The sequence below is a fragment of the Phascolarctos cinereus genome, unplaced genomic scaffold (genome assembly GCF_003287225.1).
Source record: "Phascolarctos cinereus isolate Bilbo 61053 unplaced genomic scaffold, phaCin_HiC Scaffold_4;HRSCAF=312, whole genome shotgun sequence".
In the NCBI taxonomy this organism is placed as follows: Eukaryota; Metazoa; Chordata; class Mammalia; order Diprotodontia; family Phascolarctidae; genus Phascolarctos; species Phascolarctos cinereus.
Window position 1 is genome coordinate 195,290,655 of NW_027555847.1, and position 18,880 is coordinate 195,309,534.

The window sequence follows — 18,880 nt, forward strand, 5'->3', positions numbered from 1 at the left end:
AATCAGAAGCAAACACTTTTGAGGAGGGACAGAGTTAAAAGAGAGAATAGAATAAATGGAGGGCAGGATAAGATGAAGGGAAATACAGTTAGTTTTTCACAACATGACTACTATGGAAGTGTTTTGCATGACTACACATGTATAACCTATATAGAGTTGCTTGCCTTCTCAATGAGGGTGAGTGGGGAGGGAGGAAGGGAGAAAATTTGGAACTCAAAGTATTAAAAACAAATGTTAAAAATTGTTTTCACATGCAACTGAGAAATAATATATACAGGCAATGGGGTATAGAAATCTATCCTGCCCTACAGGAAAATAGGAGGAGAAGGGGATAAGAGAAGGGGGGCATAGAAGGGAGGGCAGATTAGAGAAAGAGGTATTCAGTATGCATGCCATCTTGGGCTGGGGGAGGGGGGAGAGGGGGAGAAAATTTGGAACTCAAAATCTTGTGGAAGTAAATGTTGAAAACTAAAAATAAAGGAATAATAAATGTTTAATATATATATATTTATATATAAATAACACCAATTATAGATTCACAGTTACATTTTATAAAAGCAAGATCTGGGGAAAGCATTGCTTATCTTTGTATCATTTTAATACTTAATGCATTGACCTTAAAGGAGGGGTAGGTGGAGAATGGCCATTGTTTATTGAGAATTAATTCTGGTCTTGTTTCCCTTCGTTGATTAACTAGAAACCATACACAAACAGTGTTCTCCATTGATAACTGAATGAGCTTTTTCTGTATTGCTGTAGCAAGTAGCTTTCAGAGCATGCAGTTTACCCACCTTGAGTAACTTGAAGGGCACCAAGCTGGGGACTCCAGACCCTAAATTTATTGAGATTGCTAAATTCTAGGGTTGGACATATTTTTATGAGTCTTCTACTAAAATGCAGATACAAGTGTAAGGAATAAAATATTAAACTGTTATTACAGAATTTATTCAAAGGCCATGGCAAGAGGCATTGTTTCAGTTTTTCACATTCAGCCTGATGCAGATATTTTGTGTTACTAATGTGAACTAATTTCCAAGTTTCTTTCCTTAGAAAGGTCTTAGTAGCCTCTTTGTGCTTACCTTCACAACAAAGCAAAGAAAATCTCTCTTTCTTATTTTAAGGCCTTCCTCCACCAAGAGGTTTAAGTCTCCTACCAAGAAGTCAGACCTCTCTGAATTTAACATGGCAACCAATATTTCCAACTTCTGAAGATGACTTTTATGTTGAGGTGGAAAGGAAACCCACACAGGGCCAAAATGAACAACAGAACATTAAAGTGCCAGGAAACCAGACCTCGGTGATTCTTCCAAACTTACAGCCCAGGGAAAAGTACAAAGTGAGAGCCCGAGTGAATACCAAGTCCCCAGGAGAATGGAGTGAATATCTTGTTGCCTGGACCCTTAGTGACAGTGAGTAACTAATTTATGTCAGTATGCATTGTACTTTGTTTTCCTTCTAATGTTATTCTAGAATCTCTATATGCTACCTCAGGAACTTATTCAGAAATGATGGCTGATACTCATGATAAGGTAGCTATTAAATATGAGGGGTGGAGTGGGGTAGAATGTTAGTGAAATTATTTTGTAGCTTGAATCTCATAAATTGGACTGCGAAACGTAAAGAAAAACTTCACACAACTTCACTAATTTTGAATTCATGATAATTCAGAGAAAGACTATATAAAGAACCACTGAATCTGGAGAATTGAGCTTTTAATCCTAGCTAGACCATTTGCTAACTGTGTGACTTTGGGTAAATCCCTTTCTGAACATGTTTCTTTATTTGCATAATGGGGACAAAAATGTTTGCACTACTTCCCTCAAAAGAATGCTTGGGAGATCAAATGAGTTAAAATGAATGAAAAGAGGGAGAAATACATGGTCATGTATAGCAGCAATGTGCTTATATCCCAGGGCATAAATTTGCTGCTACATGTGACTAAATGTGTGTGTGGGCTTTTCCCTACAGGACCCAGGTCCACTGCTATCTTTGTTTCTTTCTGAGTCTCGCAAGTGGAAAAATGTTCCCTGCCAAAAAAAAAAAAAAAGCTATCACAACCCAAAACATAACCTGTTAGCCAATTCATCACTAATTAATCCATACATTTTTAGTCAATCAATTCACTTAATTTTCAATCAGTAAGACCTCATCCTCAGTGAGGTACCAATGGGCATGTGCCAGTAGATGTTCCCAAATCTTCCCCAGGATATTGTCATAGGGTATGTCCCCATCCTTCACAGTAAGTTAACAATCAAAGTTCCAAAGAATGCTTCATCACTATGTAACCTGCCCTGAATTATCATAGAATGCCTATAATCAAACCCCTACATTAAAATGTGGCTCCCAGGACTAAAAGCAATATTCAAGATTTGGTCTGACCAGGGCAGAAGTTGGTGGGACTACCACTGGCCTTGTTCTGGACATCATGCCTGTCTTAAAGTATCTTAAGATTGTATTAACTTTTTGGCTAAGTCACATCATTGAATCATATTTAGTTTTCAGTAAAGTTGTAGCCCCAGATCATTTGCAAAACAGTTGTCTTGCCATACTTCTTCTACTGGCTACTTGTTAAGTTTTGAGTCCCAAGTATGAGACTTTATTGACTGATTGATACCTATTGAATTTCATCTTACTAGCTTCAGCCCTCTTTTTCTAAGATACGGTAATCTTTTTCCATCCTGATTCTGTATTCCAACATGTTAGATCTTCCTCATAGATTTTTGTTATCTGCAAATCTGGTAGATACGCCATCTATGACTTCATCCTAGTCATTGGTAAAAATATTGAAAAGCCCAGGGACCAAGGACAGATCCCCGGGTCAGTTCACTAGAGACCTCCCTCCAGGTTGGCAATGATCGATCCACTGCTCAATCACATTTAACTTTTCAATCAGTCCTGGGTTCCTAATTGTATTGCCATCTTGTCCACATTTCTCCTTAGAAACATATTATCAGCAATAATTTCCAGTAATTTCATTTACTTGAAAGCAACATAACTAGATTTTTAAAAACATAGACTATAGTTCAGAATTACTATTTCAGATGGGAATTGCTCACATTTAGCCACTATGTGTTGGTTAGCTTTTATTACACTGCTTGTGTTGTTCCTATTTATAAAGGGAATGTTTTATCCTCTGCACCAGAACTGTACCTTTATAGCCCAAGTTTGCTTTTGAGCCTGTGACAAGAATATTTTTTCTTATTCCCACCCAGTACTTAACCTAGTAATACCTTCCTATCATCTCCCACTAATGACCAGGAGCATAGTAGTTTATACTTTCCCCACCCTCAGTCTGGTCCTGCACAGTCACCTAGCTATAAAATGTAAAGCTGATGCAATGTTTTTATCTCATTTTTATCACATGTTCACATGAACTTGAGCCTTCACAGAACTTTGAACGTATGGTTTGCCTAAATGTAACAGCTACAGCTAGCAATTATTTAGCACTTTAAGGTGTGCAAAGTGCCTTACAAATATTTTATTTGCTCCTCACAATAACCCTGGGAGGCAGGTATTATTATTATCCTCATTTTGCAGATGAGGAAACTTGCCCATGGACACACAGATAATGAATATCTGAATTTAGATTTGAACTCAGATCTTCCCTTCTCCTGGTCCAGAGCTCTTTCCACTGCTCCACCTAGCTGCCTAGTCACTAGTATTAAGGAATCTTTGGGTGCTTGAGATAACCACATTGGGTATAGTGCAGAGAAGATTCAGCTATCTTTAAATTTATCAGAATCCAAAAAAAGTCTTGACATGCTAGAGCACTGGGCAAAATCTAATAAAATGAAATTCAATTGTGATAGATGGAAGGTTTGACATGGATACAAAAATATCAACTTCAGAGCTAAAAGATGAAGTAGGAATGGTTAAGTGCCAGTTCTGAGGTAGACTGAAAGCTCAATATGAATTAGGAATGTGATGTGGCAACCAAAACACATTGTGTTTTTGTGACATTAATCGAGGCATACCTTCCAGGAATAGGAGGGTAGTGGTCCCACTGTGCTCTGCCCTCTTCAGTCCTCATTTGTAGTACTTTGCCTAGTTCTGAGTGTCACCACCAGAGGTGGTAAAGTGCCTTGAGTCCATGTCATTTAGGGATAGATTGAAGGAACTGGGCAGGTTTAGTTTGGAAAGGAGAAGACTTGGGGGACATGATAGCTTTCTTCAAATCTGTGAAGGGGCTATCATGTGGAAGATGGCCAGAGGGGCCAAACCCAGGAGCAGTGGGAGGAAGCTGCAAAGAGATAAATTTCAGCTTGATTTCAAGGGAAACTTCTAACAGTTAGAGCCATCCAAAATTTAAACACCTCATGAAGTGATGTGTTCCTCCTCCTCAGAGGGAGAGAATGTTTGGCATTCTATACTTCAAGTACAGAATGTATGACCACTCATCAGGTATGGTATAATGGATGTTTATTTAACAATTCCCTTAACAGACTAGACAGCAGCTTTCATTTCTTCAGTTCAAGGATTCTGCAATATTTGAAGGGCTATCATGTGAAAGACAGAAAGACTTATTCTATTTGACCAACGGTGCAGAGCTAGGAACAGTAGGAAGAAGCTGAAAAAAAAACATTCAGACTTGAAGTAAAGACAAATTTTCTAACTTTTAGATCTAACTTAAAGTGAAATTGACTGCCTCAGAAGGTGAGCGTAGAGGGTGTGCTAGGTATGCTGATCTACCCTATTCCACTTCTGAGATACCTACTTACATAAAATGAATAAGGTTTGTCCATAGATGTAGTAAATAATTAAGTGGGGGTCCATTGGTGAGAGTAAGAATAAAACTCCTTGGCTTTGGAGGCACAATACTTTCCTAGTTCTCTTCCTATCATAATATCCTTTATTGGCTCCTCATTTCTCTGTAATCCCTAATTCATGTGACCTCTAAAGGTTGGCCTTCTCTTCTGTCTATACTCTCTCCCTTGGTAACCTCATTCTTTCCTATACAGATGATTCCCAGCACCCCACAGAATGTTTCCACCTGAACTTCAAACTCAGGATGTCTATGAGCAATCTCATTATCCTTTCTTCCAACATCTACCCTAATTTTCTTGGATGTACCAAGTATTCAAGGAAGACTAACACCTTTGCTGTGAGGGCTTGCTAAGCTCTTTTCAGACCTGCTTGCCTTTGGTGCTTATGTTGAGTACATGTTCATGTACTCAACTCTCGCCTCTGGTTACAAAAAGCGGTAGCATACACACAACCCATTTGACATGTCGTCTTGGCAGACAGAGCTTAACCAGGTTGAAGGGTAACCAACAAGCTTCATACCTATTGGTGAGTGGGGATAGGAGTGGAGGGGATGGTCTACCTCAAGCATATGAAGACTTCTGTGGAATGGGCAGATGAGAACAATTTGTTCTGATGGCCTTGAAGGAAACTGAAAAAGGAACACTTAGAGCTCGGTCAGACATAAAAGATGCCAAGTTCATCTACTACATACCAGGCCATCGACAGTCTTCCTGACTTTTGTCTTGCCACTGGACTTTGATGACTCTGGTAGAGAGAGATTGATAACTTTCTGTAACTCTGCCTTACTTAAATCCAATTCACACACAAGCCAAGATATCACCCTGTGATGTCATTTGTCCTCTTCAAAAAAGGACAAACAACAACATTTCACATTTCCCACGTACGTAGTTGTCTTCAAGATTTGAAGGACTGCCATGTCAAAGAAGTATCATTAGATATGTTCTACTTTGCTTTGGAGGGGAAAAACCAGGAACAATGGATAGAATTTGAAAAAGGGCAAAATTAGGCTTAATGTTAAAAAAAATCCTAACAATTAGAATTTATAGTCCAAAAAAGTTAACGGGCTTCTTTGAGAGAACAAATGAGGTCTCCTTCCTTAGAGCTCTTCAAGTAGAGGTTGAATGCCCATTTATCTGGTATTTATAGTGAGACATACTCCATTGGGGTATGTGTTGGACTAGATGGCTGCTGACGTGCTTTCCAAATTTAAATCTCTCTGATTCTGTGTCTTGCTTTTTCATTTGTCATTGAAAGTGCTATAATGTGTTTTTCCAGTAGAAGTCTTCCAGACATTGCTTCTGTTTGATAAGTTTCCAAGGCCACTGCTTTGAGTTCATCTCTCTTTTTAGCTATAGATATCAGGGTTGACCCCCAAAATTCACATACCTTATGTACCAAATTCCAGAAACATTTTTCATTCCAGAATCTGGTTTCTTATACCTTTTGAATTGCCACAATATACAGTGTTGTGCACATGATAAGAACCCAGTAATATAGTTAATTAATCATAATTTAAGGGAGATATTCTTAACCTAGGGTTCATGAGCTTATTTTATTTTTTAAATTTTATTTCGATATTTTTATTCCAATATTTCTTTGGAATACTGTGCATTTTATTTTATGCACTTAAAAACTATTCTGAGAAGGTATCCATATTTACCAAGGACCAAAGGGATCCATGATATAAAAAAGGTTAAGAACCCATACTCTAAGAGACCTATGATGTATGTGTGTGTGTATTTGTATATATGTATACATATAAGTATATACATATGTATGCATATATGTATATATATATACTCACACACATATTGAAATGACATCCTGTTTTTATGTAACTGATCTTAGTAATTAATTCCCTTCGTTTGCAACAAAGTAGAGAGAGTTTAAGATTGAGCCAAAAGAATTAGCTTCTAATTCTAGCTCATCCACTAAGTGGATGTGACAACTTGAACAAGTCCCTTCACTTCACTTGGTCTCAGTTTTCCTACTCTGTAAAGTGAGGGAGTTGAACTAGGTCATATCTACAATTCTTCACAAGTATAAACAGTCTACAATAACATAATCCATCCTCTCTGTGTGTTTCATTCAGTTGCCATAGTAGGTGTGAGGGCCTATATAGAAAGGAGTTTTGCAGTAGATGGGAAGTCTAAATTTGCTTCTGTATGTGGTGGGAGTGGCAGGGAGAGGACAGCATAATTTTGAGAGCAATAGCCTGTCGAAACTAGTTAGCTCTCTGATCACAAGAGTACTATTTTAATGAGGCCAATGTCTTGTGTTCAATTCCCATGTGGGTCAGTTAACTTTACTTCATTCAAGGGCCACAGGCTACTCTTCAACCCTTACTCTGCATTTCACACATCCACCTTTTTTATCACATAAGAAACTTGAGTGAAAGCATAGGCTATGATAGTCCTCAGGGGCTTCTTCTGGCTCATATTATACTCCTAACTTCCCCTATCCCTCACATCCAGGGGCCTTTGTTGGCTCATGATATGCCCTTTCCCCTTTCCATTTGTTGCCAGAACACTTCTACCCTTTCTCTTGGTTCCAGGCTGAAACTCCCAGCCCATTTAGATTCTCTCACCAGCTAGCCTGTGTATTCTCATTGATACATGGGATCAAAGGACTGCCATTGTGTCTCAGCCATTGCCTGCCCCACTTCCCTATCACTCCTTTCCAGATATTGGGTAATCTACAGGTCATAGGCTACACCCCAGGGGCATGGGCTAAGCTTTTTAGGGGATGAGCCACCCCTTTCCCTACATAGCTATATTTAGCTAGAGTTGCCTAACCCACCCTACTCACTCCTCCAGGGGTGGCAGCCTCAGGGTATTCAAAGTCCTCTCCTCTTCCCCCTCCCCCAAATGTTTTTGCTCTAGGCACTAGCATTTTTAGTGAGCATATGGATAATTTGGGCTAAAATCTATCCCACTTTTGAGAAAAGAAATGAAAGCATATGCTAAACCAGCAATGGGTTAGTGCCTGGCAAATGGTAGCCATTTAAATATTAATTCAGTTGAATTGAATATGAAGGACAGAATATTATTGTATCATAATTATCCATCAAAAAGTATCAGTTCTATGGAGGCTTCTGGAAGAATGTGTTATGACATTTTTGGTGTCACAAGATGTTGGTTCAGTTGATTAGCAACCGTGGATGCCCCACACTCCCACCAAGACAGCCACTCTCAAACCCCACTATATTCACTTCTCTCTCTCTCTCTCTCTCTCTCTCTCTCTCTCTCTCTCTCTCTCTCTCTCTCTTTCCTCCTTTTGTCATGTTCTGTCTTACAATTACATTTTGTTTCTGTTTTTCTTCATATATGTATATTCGTGTATATATACACATATGTATATATATATATATACACACACACACACATGTATATATGTGATTTAGAGATAAGAGGGGCCTTAGAAGGACATATGATTCAACCCCCTAATTTTACAAGTAAACTGAGGCCCTAAGGGATTAGAGTACTACCCCAAGGACACAAAACAAGTAAATGGCAGAGTTAGGGTTTGAACCTAGGTTTTCTAATTAGAAATTGAATGTTCTTTCCAAACTGTACACTGCCACATCTTAAGCCTGCTAGCGGATTCACAAGCTTCAAGTAGGAGGCCTAGCTAAAAGAGTTAATTGGCCTCATCAATATCATGTTATCTAATTCGGGGATCCCTAGTTTGCATTTGATTCTCATAGAGGCCAAGTTAGTTTCATATGCTGAATTGTGTTAATAACTGCTAATAGCTGGCTTATGGCAGGGACTTTTTTTTTCCTGACAGAACTTCCTCCTCAACCTGATGGTATCAAGATTTCCAACATCACTGACTCCTCTGCCATCATCTCTTGGTCAATATTGGATGGTCATTCTATTTCTGCTATCATAATTTGTTACAAAATTCAAGGCAAGGCTGAAGAAAACCACATTGAAGTGAAGATAAAGAATGCCACCATCACACAGTATCATATCAAGGGTCTAGAACCCCAAACAGCTTACTGGGTCGACATTTTTGCAGAGAACAATATGGGATCAAGCAACCCCACTTCTTCTCATGAACTGATAACACTCGCAGAAAATAAAGGTTGGTGGAATAGATCATTGGTTACCCAGCGTTATTTAAAAGATGACAACAAGACCCTACTGCCTAAAAAACTCTTCCCTGTCATCTGCTTGAAATTCTACTATTAGAGATTCATTCTTTTGGTATAAGAAATTGCCATCTATAAGTACCCTCTTAAAATTCAAATATACTTGGGAAGACTAATATATTACACTGTTAAACTAATTTCCACTAACGTGCTAATGACTTTAATCAGATTACTTTCTCTTCAAGCAGCTGGAAACAGGAAACTGAGGTAATAAAAATTGTGACCAAACAAGGAAGGGAAAAATGATTTTGGATTTTGCTTAACCTAGGTCATAGGCTTATATGGGCTTAGAGTTGGAAGAGCCTTTAGATATCATCTTGCTGTTCCCTGGCATTCTATAGATGAGGAGACAGGAATAGAGGGATTAAAGGATTCACCAGAAACGATCCAAGTTTTTCTTAGTTGTTATTTATGCCAAATCTTATGCTCTAGTCATCATTAGTAACAAGATATTTATACCCACTATGAATCTTTCCATGTTCTTTGAATTATCTATAATTTTGATTCTTCTAAGATCGCGAAGTTCCAGCCAAATAACATTACCAAGAGAGCACTTGTGTTAAAACAACAATGGGCATTTTGTGACACAGTAAGCATTTATATTCAGGCACACAGTAAGCACTATGTCCATCTGTGCAATTGTGAATCCTACTTCAGAGATTTTGCCTTTGATTGTGTTGGGAAGTTTTCTCTCCTCTTTTTTATCTATCCAAAACTCAATTTATTCTTCAAGTCGAAGTTCTTGACCCACTTTTTTCTTGAAGTTTTTCCTGACCATCTTCAGCCCATGTTGCTCCCTCCCTCTTTGAACTCCTCTAGCACGTGTCGATTGCCTTCAGTTGGTTGTTTAATTATATACTTCAGCAGCATTATTTGAGTGAGAGTTCTTGTTTGTATGTCTCTGAATTTTTTCACAGCAGGGATCCCAGTGCTCTGCCCATAGTAGTTGCTTTATAAAATCCTTTGTTGATTTGAATTGAATAAGGTCACCAGGCATCACTAGTATGTGAAAGGGAAGAGAAGGAGAAAGGATGAAAGGCAGCTGGTTGGGCAAGAGGTCTCCAATAGAGTGCATAAGAGGAAGGAAGATAAATTGCCTCCTTCACAATTTGTCCAGAACCAGTCCTTGAAGAATGTCCTTTTAGGGTCAATATTCCTTTTGTAGTTAGTGTTGGAGACTCCCTGAGACTTGAGAAGTGGAACAATGTAGTCTTTGTTTTAATAATTGCTCTCATTTCATGACATTTTAAAGTTTTAAAAGTCCTCTTTTTTTCTACCCCGTTTCTTTGTAAAAACTTGAAGTATTACTGTAAAGCATAGAATTTCAGAACTAAAAAGAACAGGCTACCTGGTAAAATGGACTTGGAGTTGGAGGACTTGGGTTCAAATCCTGGCGCTACTATTTAATACTGGTGTGACCCTGAGCAACTCATTTGTCATTTGAAAACTTTAAAGCCCTATGTATATTGGAGCTATGTACATCAGTTCTCTGGGACCCAGCTTCCCCATATGTAAAATGAAGGGGTTGAGCCAGATGAGGTCTCTGCCAAATCCATGATCACCTAGTCATGCCAACTTGTAGGAGAAACTGAGCTGACAAAGAAGTAAGGTGACTTTTCTGATGTCACAGAGCAAGTTAGTTCCAATATTAGGAATATAGCTCCTCCCCAGCTCAGTACTTTTCTAATTGATCAGTTATCATATTACATTTCGACACTGATAAAAAATTTTATTCACTGAATTCACTGCTTTTTGCAACTCTGTGTTCTCAGGTTATCCTCGTAACTCTTCAATCCCTGCATTAAGTTAGAGTTTATCCATTTGTTTGAAAACAATTCTTTGAAAACATAGGAGACATTTTCTGGACCACAGATTCATCAAAACTTGTCTCTGTGCTTGCGCAGCAGTGGTCATGCATTTGATCCTCTGTTTCTCTATAGCACCCTTAAGGCCACTCTCAAGCTAGGGGTGAATGAGGCTCACAAAAAAAGGTAAATGTTCTCTGCCCACCTTCACTAGAACTTAGATACCTATCCAGTGCCTAAAAGAAATAAAAAATAAAACAAATAAAATTCGGTTGAGGTTATGGATCTCTTTTACCTAAGGTACTAGTATCCAAGGGGGCATCTCCCTAGTTCTTCCATAGGTCAGTCTAGAGATTACTGGACCCTGTGCTTTACAGTCTTTACTGTACTACAGAGCATGGTTCTGCTCTCTTGTCCTACTTTTAACATCCCATCACCATGGTGCTTTTATCTTGGGGGCCCAGATTCTCTACCCCATACCCTATGGGGTTACAGATTGTCACAAAGGGAGACAGGCTTTTCCTTGTCGATTTAACTATACCTGAGGTTGCATAGTCATTTATTCTGAAAGTCTCCCCACCTGAGAATGTCCTCTGTGGTACTTCCCACCCTAACTATTCTCTCTACCACTGTAAGCTCTAGAGCACCCAACACTCCAAGTGAAAGAATTTCTAGCTATGTCTCTAACTGTTTCTATTTTCTTTTCCCCCAACCATAGAACCAACAGACCTTGGAGGGGAGAAGATGCTGCTCATTGCCATCCTTGGCTCAGCAGGGATGACCTGTTTGACTGTGCTGTTGGCCTTCTTGATCATGTTACAGCTGAAGAGAGCAAATGTCCAGCGAAGGATGGCCCAAGCCTTCCAAAATGTGGTACTGTGTTATTAACTATTTTCAAGTCTGCTTCTATGCTTAGAACATATAAGTAGCCTTCTCTATTTAAACATATTACAACAAATTTGGGCCTTTTTGTAACTTCCCGCAATTCAATTCAACAAATATATATTTTAAAGACCAATAGAGCCTTAAAATAGTAGTAGTCACTATACTAAGCTTCAGTGATACCAAGGCAAAAATAAAAAAGTCCCTGCCTTCAAGGTGCTTCCATTACCAATCTCCCAGGATCATGAGGAGCAAATGAGATAACATGAGATAACGCTTTGCAAGCTTTATATAAATGGTAGCAAGCATTCTTGTTGTTGTTGTTGTTATGGAGACAAAGAAATATAATACAGGGGAAAATAAGGAGGAATCAAATATTAACAAGTAGAGGAATCAGAGAAGGCTTCATGGAGAAGGTGACATCAAAGCCTTAAAGAAAGACAAAGGTACTGAGAGATGGAGATGAGGTAGAATTGATTACACAGAGGCAAGATGTGGGAATACCAACTTCAGGTTATCAGATCTGGCTGGAACAGAGTTCATGAAGGTAAGTAGTATAAAAGGATACTGGAAAGGTAGATGGGAGCCAGATGAAAGGCCTAATGGGCCCAGAAGGCTTAAAGAATTTGTATTTTATCCTGTAGATAATGAGGAACCACTGAAGATTTCAAGCAAGTCTTATTTTTCTTGTTGGCTTCCACTATCAATGGAAATTGGAGCTATGACCCCACACTCTCCAAATAAACCTTCCAATAGAATAAGAATCTTTTAGCAAGGAAGTCAGCCTGAGCATATTGAGTAGTGTAAGCCTTTCTCTATTTCATGATTTTTAATTTTCCAGACCTTCCTTTTCTCAAGTTATTGAAATTTGTCTCATGTTTAAGTGTCCTTCACACCCATAGTCACATCTCATGGAATTGATACTGTTTACTCCTTTGGCCTAGACATCATCAGTGGGCCACAATATCATCCTTTGTTAGTGTCCGCATCTCAGGAATTTTGCATTGCAGAATGAAATGTTCTTAAGCTTGAGGCTTCCACTTCTGCAAAATTAACAAATACCTTATTCTACCAGTTTTCCATACTTACATTTGAGGAATGAATCTTGAGTGGCTCAAAACAAGATACATACATATACACAGAATCCCTTTCCTTCCCTTCATTAAAGGTTACTAGAAGATTGGTTGCCTGATTTGATTTGGTCTATAATTTAGCTTTAGTCAGCTTAACAGTCACCCTAACCAGGAGACCAACAGACTTGTGAAATGAACTAAGTACTCTCAGGGGCCCAGGGACTCTGTTAGTTTTACTCTCCTGGAGGCAGGAATGCCTCACTTCTGGTGGATTCACACAACGAATTGAAGGTGAGTATGTATCACATGTAAGTTATTTCCATAAACAATCAGTGACCCAGTTCATTGTGTTGATGGCTTCTCACAGATCTGGACAGATTGGAGAAGTAATAATACCTAGAATTCAGACATGCCCGTGGGAACCCAACTGAATCTTTAATGGACGCAGAGCACATACATATAAAGAAAGGGAATCCTGGACGTCCTAAAACGCTGTGACAGCTTCTATCTGAGGTGGTCTAAACTTTGACACCTTCAGCACTCAGTGTTGCACCATTCACACATGGACACTTGACTTGCCTAGGGTTACACAGTTAGTTGATAGTCAATAAATATTTATTAAGCACCTGCTGTGTGCTAGGTTCTGGAGAAGGAAATGGTAAATTTCCTTTATATTTCCTGTTTTTTTGCCAAGAAAACCTCAAATAGTGTAACAAAGAGTCAGACACGACTGAAACAAGTAAACAACAAAATGTGCCAGGCACTGTGCTAAGCACTGGGGATACAAATACAAAAAAACTGAAACAAAACCAAAAAAAAAAAAAACAACCAAACACAATTCCTGCCCTCAAGGAGCTTATAATGGGGGGAAAGACAAAATACAAAAGGAAGCTGGAAATGGTGAGGGGGGATGTAAGAAGACAGTGTTTGACTAAGATCACGATGGAGAAATTAGTAAAAGAAGTCCCAAAGTAGCGCAGCCAAGTAAGAAATGAGGGAATTTCTAAACTGAGCTTTCTCCTTAAATGGAGGGTTAGAGTTCATGATCCCACCCTCCAATCAGAGAGGCAGAGGGTTGTGATGAGATGAAGTACCCTGGCTGATCTTACAGGGTGATAAAGTTATCCCAATAATGAGCTTCCTGGGGCATGGTGAAGAAATCAGTCAGAGAAGTCCCAAAGTGGTATAGCCAAGTGAGAAATGAAGCTAGTAAATGTCTGAGGCAGAATCTGAACTCAAGTCTTCCTGACTTCAAGTCCAACATTCTCTATTTAATGCACCACCTAATTACTTTCATATACTGAATGTAGTTTCCTGTCCAATGGGATTGCTTATTTGTGCATTCTTCCCTCTCAAATTCCATGTACTTTCTCCTAAGCTATGTAGATCCATTATCAGCATCCCTGATATGGGAGGTTGGGGAAGAGAGAGAAAGTAGGAAGTTGCTAAAAATTTTGGGGGTAGCACTTTGGAGTACATCTTGTCAAACACCAGAATGTTAGAGATTGGCCCATTCGCGTCAACTTTGGAGAAAAAAGGCATACTAGGACAGATTCTCCCAAACATCAGCAATCTAAGGACTTCCCATTTACTCCAGGGCAGGCCTAGGTGACTCCAAGACCTAGAATAGACTAAGACCAACCAGAGGTATTCTAATAGACAATTAGGCAGAAATAGCAACGTGCACAACAGAATCATACCTCAGGCATCTGTTCTCACAGGTTTATTGATCTATATAGATAGAGAGAAAAAGAGATTTATCAATCTAGCTACATGTACAATATATATTGTATGTGTATATATGTGCTATTCATGTATATATATGTGTATATATGTATATGTATCTGTGTGTGTGTATAAAATCACTCGAACACCTCTCAAACAAGGTATACTCCTAGAAGTCACCCTAGAGATGGCTTTGGATGAAACTCTATGATCACATCAAACTTTAACACTGGATTTCAATCAATCAACAAGCATTTATCAAGAACCTAGTGTGTGCCAGGGACTATACTAGGTATTGGAAATTCAAATCCATAAATGAAATATACACACACAAGAGGCTTACATTCTAACAGGGGAGTTCACTCTGGAACAAAAGAGGTATATTTCAGGAAAAAGCTTTTCAGTTACTGCTTTGACCCTCCCACATTTCTTCTCATCCAGGAAAAAAGATTAGCTACCAAAAAGAAAATAAAAAGTTCTCATGTATCTTGGTATTATGCAACTTGTCATTTCTTTTCCTTTTCCCAGAGGGAAGAACCAGCTGTGCAGTTCAACTCAGGAACTCTTGCCCTGAACAGGAAAGCCAAGAACAACCCAGACCCCACAATCTATCCAGTCCTTGATTGGAATGACATCAAATTTCAAGATGTGATTGGGGAAGGGAACTTTGGCCAAGTCCTTAAGGCCCGTATCAAGAAGGATGGGTTACGGATGGATGCTGCCATTAAAAGAATGAAAGGTCAGTAGTGGGCCAAATATATCAAGTCTTCATTTGAGTAGGCTACCCTAGTCAAAAATTCAGCTTCCTGTTGAAATTGTACTCTATGTGCTAACTTTCTTGGGGTAAAAAATTAGCCAAGTATCATATATAACTGTCATATCAAACGGGAGGCAATATTTCCTTTCAAATGACACTGTTTCCTATGACACTCCTGGGATGTGTTGGCCTACTAGAGTCTCTATACATTCCAGTTCAAGCTCTCCTTCTAAACTTTTGCATAGATGGTCTCAGTTGTCTGGAATGCACTCTCCTTACCACCACCTCATAGGATGCCTAGCTTCTTTTGAAGTACTATTTAGGTGTTACCTCCAACATGAGGCCTTTTTTGTTTCCCCACTGCCCTCTTCCTCTTGAAATTAATAATAATAGCTAGCATTATATAGTAGTTTAAGGTTTGCAAAGCACTTCACATTTATTATCTCATTTGATTCTCATAACAGTGCTATTGAGGTAGGTACTATTATCCTACCTATTTTTACAGATGATAAAACTAAGGCACAGAGAGGGTGTGACTCGCCCAGGGTCATAGAGCTCATAAATGTCTGAGATCAAATTTGAACTCAGATCTTCCTGATTCCAGGCCCAGTACTCTATACATTGTGTTACTTAGGAGATTATCAATCTGTGTGTTCCTATTCATTTATTCCTGTGCACAGCTTTAGAGATTTAATACAAGTCTGCAAACAACACCGTATCATAGGGGAAAAAACCATTGGATTAGTAGTTAGAAGACTGGGGTAGAAATCCTGGCCACTTCCATTTTCTAAATCATGTATTATCACTGTGCCTTGGTTATCTTATCTATGAACTGAGGTAGTTGGAATAAATAATTCCTAAGGTTCTGCCTAGCTTGAAAACCCTATGGTTTGTTTGCATTTTAGCATGGAAGTAGAACAGGGAACCCATTGGTTTAATAACAAATAACAAATATTCTTTAAGTGCTTACCATGTGCAAGGCACTACACTGGTGGCTAGAGATATACAGGTAAAAAATCACAGTTGCTGCTCTCTAGGAGCTTACTTTGCACAGGTAGCACAATAATAGTAATAATAGCTAGCATTTACATAACACTCTAAGGTTTGCAAAGTACTATATATATACATATGTGTATATATATATGTGTGTATATATATATATATTATATATATTATATATCATCTCACTTGATCTTCACAACAGCTTTGAAAGGTAAGTGCTATTATTATCCTCATCTTACAGATAAGAAACTAAAGTAGATGGAGGTTAAATGACTTGTCCAGGGCCACAAAGGTAGTAAATGTCTGAGGTCAAAGTCAAATTCAGGTTTTCCTGGTTCCAGGTTCAATACTCTATCCACTGTGTAACTGAACTGTTAGGCATGATTGGTAGGGTAAAGAAACTCATACCAACCCATTACTTGGCACCACAAAGCTAAGAACTCTCCAATCTAAAAACTTTATCTTAATAGATGTTGGAGACCAAAGAGATTTGTGAAGGCCTAGAAGAGTTTGATAGGTTGTTTAATTCTATTACCTACTCCACCTATCTTTTTTTTCTTCTTCCTATTTTCTCTCAGGACAGAGACTGATTTTGTTTCTGTCTCTGGACCACCACCACCACCACCCATTTAGGACAATGTCTTGCATATAATAGAAGAAAAATCAATCATACCCTCTTCCTCTTCATTACCAAACTAATCATCTCCCAATGTGGTATAAATGATGTCCATTTGAGTTATAACAACTTAAGTAGCAAAACAAAATTCTATGTGCAGGCCAAAAGGAAGGATGTTGGACACAGGAGACCAGGGTCAGGAATAGCTCAGAGACATAATTCAATATCTTCACCTGAGGCAAAAACATTTGGGAGAGGGGAATGGTGCTAGGTGGTAATAATACAGAAGATAGTCCTGTGAGTGTGGTCAAGCTGAGAGAGGGGAAGGTTTGACCTTCACACTTTTAGGTGTTTAGTTGGAAGGCAGGCCCTATGGGCCTTAGGGGTACCACAGTGACAGGACCATGATGGGAATGGCCCAGGGAAGGCTGCGAAGTGTGGATCAGTGTAAGAGTATATAGGGACATGATGTTCATTCCATTAATGACACTATACTTCCTCAAGGGGAGAAAATACCTTCTTCTCCACCTCTGCCTAGATGCCAGCACAATGGAGTAAGGCCTCTTTCACCAGCTCCGTTTGCTGATCTTGCAAGGCTTCAAAGGTGTGATAAAGTTTTGAATATGGGAAATTAAATGATGCCACAAACCAACAAAATATGAAGTCTCAGAGAGGAGTAGGATTGAGGAAGAGGTGGGCTATAATAAATTTGGTTTTAGATGTGTTGAATTTGAAGTACAAGTACAGATATCCTGAGAAGCTGGAGACACACACAGATCTAGAAAGGTAGGGTACAAGTACATTGTAGAGATTCAGACAAAGGAGTTAACATTTTATTTGGTGGGTAGCAATGGTGGGTTGTGGGTGGTGATAAGGGTTATTCAATCACTTCTATTTGTCCTTTTCACCCTACTACTGACTCATTGCCTAGATGGATTTCGGAGTATAAAATAGGACTTCTCTCCTCTGGGAAGTTAAATAAAAGATAATTTTCATTATCTTTTACAGTTCTGAGCTCTCAGCCATTGTTAATGAATGCCCTGGCAAAATGTTTCAGTTTCTTGGTCTCCATCTATCTCTCATTCTCTCTTCCTCTTTCTTTCTCTCTGTTTCTCTCCCTCCCCCTTTTCGGGGTTATCTCCTCATTAATCCATCGATTGCGTCTTCTTAACTGCATTTCCAATAAGTACATAGAGGTTGGGAAAGACCCGTGGTAAAACACTGTTTGCTCAGAGTGTGTTCCTCTTACCTGAAGGCCACTGGCCTGCTCCATCCCCTTCTTCTTCCCTATATAGGGACTGGCTTCTAGCTGGGGACCTAAGAAAGATGAAGAAGCACCAGCTGTATTTTTTAAACTTTACCATGATTGTATTTTCTGCTCTTGTGATATGCAGTGGCTTGATGTTGGGGAGAGTGAAAGCCCTGTTGTGGTGGTTCTGAGTAAAGTATGGATGGAGCCAGCATTTCATAAAAGAGACTTTTTTAACAAATTTTCGGAAAGATCCTATTAGAGCTGGAGAAATAGATGTCTTTAAAGCTAAAGGAAGGGATATTCCTATAGTTCACAGAATCATCAAAGTTAATGAAAAAGATGATGGAGCTGTCAAATTTCTGACTAAAGGAGCTAATAAGGAAGTTGATGATAGAGGTTTGCACAAAGAACGTCAAAACTACCTAGAAAAGAAGGATGTTGTAGAAAGAGCAAAAAGGTTTTTGCCATGGGTTGGGATGGTTACCATAATCATGAATGATTATCCAAAATTCAGGTATACTCTTTTGGCTGTAATGGGTGCAAATGTGAATCCTAAAATGAGCAGCTATTCTTGGGTCTGGTCAAAAATGAATTCTATTGAAAAAAGGAAAAACTAATATATGTGAAATGTTCCATTTCCTGTATAAAAGAACAGTGTGCAGATCTTTTTTGTCTTGTCCAAATAAATGGTTCATGAGCTAAAAAAATTAGTTTTCATTTCAGCAATCTTTTTTTCTGGGATTAATTTTTGGGCTTTCAAGGACCAACTCCTCCACAGGAGTCATTTGAAAAATTTTGAGCACAGGAATGGCATAGTCAGATCTATGCCTAAGAAAAATCATTCTGTG

General features: G+C 38.8%; 1 protein-coding gene and 1 pseudogene across 1 annotated transcript in view; both read left to right on the forward strand.

Moving 5' to 3' along the window:
- Window positions 1–18,880, forward strand: part of TEK (TEK receptor tyrosine kinase) — a 115,601-nt gene that overhangs the window by 73,886 nt on the left and 22,835 nt on the right. Inside the window, exons 12-15 of the mRNA XM_020970033.2 lie at window positions 1,122–1,409; window positions 8,554–8,853; window positions 11,444–11,598; window positions 14,934–15,144. Of these exons, the coding sequence (XP_020825692.1) occupies window positions 1,122–1,409; window positions 8,554–8,853; window positions 11,444–11,598; window positions 14,934–15,144 (954 nt within the window). The remainder of the gene's footprint in view (window positions 1–1,121; window positions 1,410–8,553; window positions 8,854–11,443; window positions 11,599–14,933; window positions 15,145–18,880) is intronic.
- Window positions 17,963–18,649, forward strand: LOC110196672 (signal peptidase complex catalytic subunit SEC11C pseudogene; annotated as a pseudogene).